General features: G+C 41.8%; 1 protein-coding gene across 1 annotated transcript; it reads right to left on the bottom strand.

Annotated features, from left to right (window-relative positions):
• Positions 1 to 101: 101 nt before the first annotated feature.
• Positions 102 to 496, bottom strand: BT62DRAFT_1004451 (uncharacterized protein; the record flags this gene model as incomplete). Its single annotated transcript, XM_043177034.1, has 2 exons — positions 102 to 121; positions 190 to 496. The coding sequence occupies 2 exons, from the start codon at positions 494 to 496 to the stop codon at positions 102 to 104; spliced, it is 327 nt and encodes a 108-aa protein (XP_043041184.1).
• Between the last annotated feature and the right edge of the window lie 6,728 nt (positions 497 to 7,224).

The following is a 7,224-nucleotide window of genomic DNA, read 5'->3' as shown; positions in this document are numbered from 1 at the left end:
TCGACGATGCATTCTATAAAGAGAAGGATGGAAACCAGAACAGGAACAACATACATGGTTGTACTGACCTCCACCAATCAGAATACCTTATAAAACCCATGTTAAAACCCCATCCCGTTAACTTTAACATGGTGAAATCTGTATGGGGTTATTACCAACTCTGAGATGGGGTGTATCATGCACACTCACCTGGCCTATCAGAATAATTCCCGGATCGTTTTTCGAAGAGATCAACTGCTGCTTTGACAGAGTTGATTATAACTGTCGGATTTCCGGGTATGTCCAGATATAAGAGGTCGCCATAGGTGGTAGCCCATCGAGCATAGGTGTGCCATGGGTAGTCTTCGGCCCGGGGCACATCCCAGAGGTTCCCTATGAGCGGGAGTCCCTTGGGCCCAGGAGGGAGAGGTGGACGCCGACGATTAAATGAGACAGACAGTCGATATAACAGTAAGGCACAGAACGACAGAAATGCCAGGAGGAGGGTCGAGTTCATCATGAAAGGGTTTCTGTGGGCGATATCTCCTCACTTCCGATTCCTTAAGAACTTATCTCATCTTGCTCCAGGTTTATTCTATCAATAGGTTTAAAAAAAGAGCAGATGATAGGTCCACCTGACAGTGAACATGTGGTCATGGAGTACCAGTTCACGTAACTCGGTCTAATGGACATCTCAGTTCCTCTTGGTACCGTGGCGTCAGTGTCAGAATCAGGTATGAGCAATCGCGGAAAGAACTGGGTACGACACTGGCGGTGAACATTGATTTAGTGATCTAGCTTTGGAGGGAAACGAGAAATAACAGTCATGCCATTGGTCCCTCTATCTTCCCCGATCCAAGCATTGCAAGCGGAAGACGGACATCAAAGATTAAAGTATCACTGCCTCACCATTATACTCCTGATCAAGTGACGAGCATAGTTGAAGTGGCTGGATATTCTATTGGCACGCGGCCCTGATCAGAGGCGTTGAGAAGGAAAAGACGTTGGACAATCGAAAGGAGCGAAGCAGTTGTTATGACGTCATTCTCGACTCACACACACCTTTATTGCCCATTGCGGCATGAATACAAAGGGAGGGGTCTGTGAAGACCTTTGCCCAACTGAAAATAGACAGGCACTGTTCTCATGTTATCCAACCAATCTATAAGCTCTGAAGTACGCTACAACCTGCTATATGAGACAATGAAATTGTTGGGCATGTCTTCGCCTGCAGATAGAGAATTTGTGAAGTGATGATAAATCAGCAGCAAATAGTCTTGTGATCCCCAAACTCGACAAAAATTGAATGACTCAAGGCTGGGATGGAAATAGCTGACCCTGTGAATACCATTTGACTTTGTAGCAGAAGCATCAATAATAGAAATGCCTAGTGCAGTGAGAGGGTGGTGAAAGTCACTTCTCTCACAAAAGGTGTTGTAAGTAGAGAGCAGAGTAATGTACAGAGAACTAGAATTAGCCTCTCAAGAGAGAGACATTCTACTTAAATACATTTTGTATTACTTCGAGATCTTTCTATGAGATACTAAATAAGTCTGGATCATGATCCAAGTCAGCTGCCACTGACTGGCATCATATCTTTGAGTATGTTCTTGTACTCACTCAGAATTGCTATCTCAACACTCCCCCTCAATTCCAAGTTCCTAGAATACCTGCAGATAAATACTCATGTAATAGTCTTAGTAAACCTTTAGTGAATATATCTGCTAAGTTCTTCTCTGATGTGCAGTGCTGAACTTTGACTTCATTTGAAGCTATGTGCTCATGAACAAAGTGGTGCTGTATGTCTATATGCTTTGATCATGCATAGAATATAGGGTTCTCAGTGAATTTGATTGCTGATTGATTGTCAATGAAAATAGTTGTCACTTCATAAGGTGGCAATCCTAATTCAGTTAAGAGTGCTTGTAGCCAAATTACTTCCTGGGTTGTGTGTGCAAGGGCCATATATTCTGCTTCCATAGTGGATAAGGCTACAGTGGGCTGTTTCTTTGAACTTCAAGTAACAGCTCTCCCTGCATAGGTACAGATATAACCAGATGTTGATCTTCTATCTGTTCTGTCTTCTCTCCAGTCTGAGTCTGAATAAGGTATCAGCTCATCCATAGTCCCTCCATATGTGATTCTGAAGTCTAGAGTTCCCTTCAGATAGTGAAAAACTTGCTTTAAGGCTGTGACATGCTCAGCAGCCAGATTCTGCATGTACTTGCTTAATTCAGTAACAGCATGTGCAATGTCAGGCCAGGATCTATTGGCTGCATACATTAGTGATCCGACACCAGTATGGTAACATTGCCTGGTGGCTGTGTTAATGCCTCATAGATCTTCTGTTGGAAATTTCTCTAGCTGTACATTTGGGTCTATAGGCATTAACCAGTTTGCAGTCATTCATGCCCATTCGCTCAAGTACTTTGAGAATATATGCCTTCTGAGATAGAGTGATAGTGCTCTTGTCCCAATTCCTGTCTATCTTCATGTCTAATATATATTAAATCTCCTCCATGTCTGTGACATTTAGCTTCTTCTTAAGCTCTTTCATTTTAGACATGGTTTTATCATCTGAGGCAAGCAATGTCATGTTGTCAACATATACAGCTACAATTATGGGATTAGAACCCATTTGTCTGATGTACACATATTGATCACTGATCAATCTGATGTATCCAAGTCCCAAAAATATAGTATTTAATTTGTCATTCCAAACTCAGCCAGATTGCTTGAGTCTGTACAATATTAATTTGAGGTGTGCCACTTTTCCACTCTCATCTGAATATTCAGGTGGCTGTGCCATATAAATGGATTCATTGAGTTTATCATTTAAGTAAGCTTCAACAACATCCATTTTATGAATGATTAGGTTTCTTTGAGCAGCAATTGCCATGAGTAGGCAGAATGTGTCCAGCCTGATAATGGGTGCATATATCTTGAAGAAATCAATGCCAGGTACCTGTGAAAATCCTTTTGCAACAAGTCTGGCCTTGTACCTGGTGATTTTCTCATCACCATCCCTTTTCAATCTGTAAGTCCACTTGCAATCCACAAATGATCTGTCTTTGGGTAATTCTTCCAGCTGCCATGTGCCTAGAGAAGTCAATAGATTGTATTCTTCATCCATTGCTTTCTTTCAATGATGCTAGTCTGGCCTTGTCTTGGCTTTTTCAAGGCTTAATAGCTTATCACTGAGGTTGTCTGCAGTTTTCCCAATGCATGCATAGTTTATTGCAACATTTATAGCTTCCAAAGATGATTCTTCTGAGGTACACTGTTGTTCTGATGTTTTCACAGCTTGTGCACTTGGATTATGAAGTGTCTGGTAACTTGGTTGGGTCTTTGATGTGATCTAGGCCAATTTGTCATACAGCTTGATCATTTTCCCATGCTATATTGGGAACTTTGATTTGATTGATGACACATCAGGGGTTATTTCTCCTTTTGGTTTGGCATTTCTGGCATCTACAGAATTGTCCGAAATGCCATCATTTCTATCCAGAGTCTGCTCAACTTTGCTCTCTGACTCCCCCTCAAGTGGTGGGAGACTATATAGTCAGTGTCTATAGGCTCTGTAATGTTGTTTTCAGGAAATATAACATTTCTTAAGGTCTGAATCTGTTTGGTTTGAGGATTATAATATCTTTAGGCTTTGGATTCATCTGTAAGACCTGTGAAAATAAATTCTCTTGACTTTGGATCCAGTTTTGACCTCTTGTTATCTTGCTGCAATACCCAGCACTTTACTCTAAATTCCTGAAGTGCTGAAATATCTGGTTTCATGCTCTGAAACACTTCTTCTAGGGTTAGATCATTTTTAATGGCCCTGGTTGATGATTGGTTCTTCAGGTATGTAGCATATGCCACTGCTTTGGGCCATAGAAACTTTGGTAAGTGATGTTCTTCTAGCATAGCATGTGCATACTCCACAAGAGTCCAATTTATTCTTTCAGCAACTCCATTTTGAGATAGGGAGTATGCTGCAGTCAATTTCAACTGTATGCTATTGTTCTAGAGGTATTCCTTTATCTCTTCATTGACATATTCCTTTCTATTGTCAATCCTCATAAACTTCAGATCCTTCTCTTTGTGGACTTTGATGTATTTTTGATACTGCTGGATCTTCTTTTGAATTTTCATACCTTGCTTTGACTTCAAAAAATACAACATTGTCCTTTGGGATTTTCCATCTGTGAAGCTTATATAATACCTTTCACCATGAATACTCTGAGTTCAAGCCAGCCCCCATAGATCTGAAAATGTCATTTCCTCTATTTCAGTATAGTTTTTTTCAGCTTTCTGTGAAAATAGCTTGATATGATGTTTGGCTTTTATATAAGCTATGCAATCTGTCTGAGGCTTGGCTGACTCATCTATATCCATCCTCTTGACCATTTTCTTCCTAAATAGTCTCTTTACTGATTCCATATTTAAGTGGCCTAATATTTTATACCACTCTTGCCATAATTGAACTGATTTTGTAGCATAGGCCTGGGTTATTTCTGGAACAATGATGTCAAGGCTATACAGCTTTGATATTTTATCTCCATGGCTGATTATCTTACTATGTGGTGAGATAATATCCATTCTGAACTCTTTGAATCTGAGTTCAAATCCAGCATCTGTAATATGCCCTATCGATATAAGATTGAATAGTGCATCAGAGCAGTGGATACACTTCTTTAGTGTGACTGGAGTGATCTTTTCTCCTTCAACCATTTTAATTTTGACAGTTCCCCTTTTCAAGCCTTTAGATTTGCCTACACTAATGACTTTATGTCCTGGAGTTTCAACATAGTCAGAAAAATATAATCTATTTTTGACTATATGTCTGGTAGTGCCAGTGTTATGATTTTTTCTCTTTTTCTTGCTTTTTACCTCTATTTATGCTTAGTCATCACAACTGGCCTATTCATTATTTGCTCTCTAATGCATGACAGTAATGCTCAACAACACACAATCAATCTTTTATGTACAGTAATGATGCTTAAGGACAACAGGCACCATAGACACTGAAAGATACAATTAGTAGTAGTATTATTAGCCTAGCCCATACTGTATTTAAGACCCACAGCTCTTGCTGGTATATCCCAGCTTTGAGCTAAAGTTTACAACTACTATTCTACCTTGAGTCAGCATCTGACCTTGTGACACACTGAACAAGTATATATCAAGTGGACTCAAGTGATCTCTTGAAGTGCGAAGAGACATCTGTTTATTATGTGTACTCACTCATGTGATGCTTGGACCTAACAATTAGCTTGAAGCTTCCTCGTTCTCTTTCTCAAGCCCAATTGTGCTGAGAAACCAAATGCCTCTGCCTAGTAATGACAATCCAAACTTCGATCACAAGTTCTTTAAACTCCTGGCTTCTATCGTCAGAACATTGATTGGTCTATTGGTGATCATCCAGCTATGCCAGAGATGCCATTCTGTCACTGCTTGGACAATTAGACACTATCAGGAATTTCAGAATATTCAATGCATCCTATAAAACGTAACCCTGGATCTCTCTTTATATGATATCTCTGAATCTCAATGAATGATCTACCAGCCTCCAGAAGCTGAGCCTAGCAGCTTGCATCAGAGAGATAGTCAAGAAGAAGCAGAAAGACAGCACTCTCCCTGACCCAGAAACCAGCACTCTTGCATCTCAGGAGGATATGGAATCTTTGTACTAGATGCAACCCTTCACAGTGAAGACCAGAATCTCCCAGAGGACTTCTTTGAGCAGTCTCTCTCCCCCTCCCTCTCTTCCATCTCCTGAACCCATGAGATTGCTGACCATGCCAGAGACTCTCTTGATGCCTCTCAGATGGCTTGACAATTCTAACCCTCGACTCCTTGCAATCAGCCTCTCAGCCTCTACCCCTCCACTAGAGCTAGCTCAAGGATGGGAGGAAATCCCCAGAATGACGATGAGCATCAATAAATCTGGAAGGAAACAGTACACTGTTACTTCCCAATCTGAGACCTTACCATTCCCTTCAACTATGATGATGCCATCTGACAAGAAGAGCATAGGCAGTGAGATGAGCTGCAGCTAGTACATGGTGAGCATGAGGACCACCATGAGAAGGAGGAGTCACAAAGGAGAGCAGCTGCCAGATACAATGAGCAGAACTGAGACCACTAGAGAGAAGTGGAAAGAGACCAACTTACCAGGGCCAACATCGCCAACTGGTATAAACTTCGACCTGAGGTCCACAGCATCCTCACCCTCATATGAGCAGATGGCTCTCTCTCAACCCTGATCTTCAGGGAGCTCAGCTCCTCTGAAAGCAGAACTCCTAAGTACTGGGCAGACAGCACCTGAACCAGAAAGAACCAGAGCTCTCCAATGCCTGAATATCTCTCTTCCTGAAGAACTCTCAGTGCTGACTCAGTTATCAAGAGTGACGAGTCCATTCTCAGACATTACAGACTCAGGGTCCCTGGCAATGCCTATATTCCTGCCTGCACACTCTGAGGATTTCTTAGAAGTCAGGTCATTGGCCAGCTTATTGATGACAACTACTGACAAAACATCTGCCTCTATCGTGAGTGAGTGGAGGCAGCATGAGCAACTGGCAGAAACTGATATGATCTCAATATTGGCAGCTGGCCCACCGCTGCCTATGTCGATACACCAGATTCTACAACCACTGGACCGAGCACTCAGCCAAGGCAGCATAGCAACGATCCAGTTGAGAGAGGGCAAGGTGCTCTATGACCTGCCCACTATTTTCCTCCTCGAGGAGGAAGAGGGTGACAAGGACACTGAGGAAACTGAAGACAGCGATCTGCCTCAACCTGGTGGAGTCCTTGGATATGAGTTGGAGGAAACAACAGATGAAGAAGAACTTGAACGAGAAGTAGCAAGAGCAAGAATGCAGGAGTATCAAAAATACTACCTGCAAGGAGTAAATTTCTTATGATGTGATGCTGCCTGGGTAGTGTCAGGGCTCGGATAAATATATTTACAATCTGCAGCTAATGAGCAGACAGAAATCTTATGACATGTAGCTACAATCTATGCTACAGTCCAATATAATAAAAGGCACCCCAAAGACCAAGTTCATATGCCAATGGCATATCATAGACTGACCTCTATATGCTCCCTGCCACAAAGTCCACTGAGGAGGCTGAAACAAGCCATATACAAGGCCTCATCCATCTAAAGCACATTTTCATACTCTGCTCTCTCCTCTCAATTCATGGCAACTCAGCTTTCTACACTATGACTAAGACAGCCAGTGG

Source organism: Guyanagaster necrorhizus (genome assembly GCF_019112545.1).
Source record: "Guyanagaster necrorhizus MCA 3950 unplaced genomic scaffold BT62scaffold_9, whole genome shotgun sequence".
Classification (NCBI taxonomy): Eukaryota; Fungi; Basidiomycota; class Agaricomycetes; order Agaricales; family Physalacriaceae; genus Guyanagaster; species Guyanagaster necrorhizus.
This window is presented reverse-complemented; position numbering and strand designations above follow the sequence as displayed.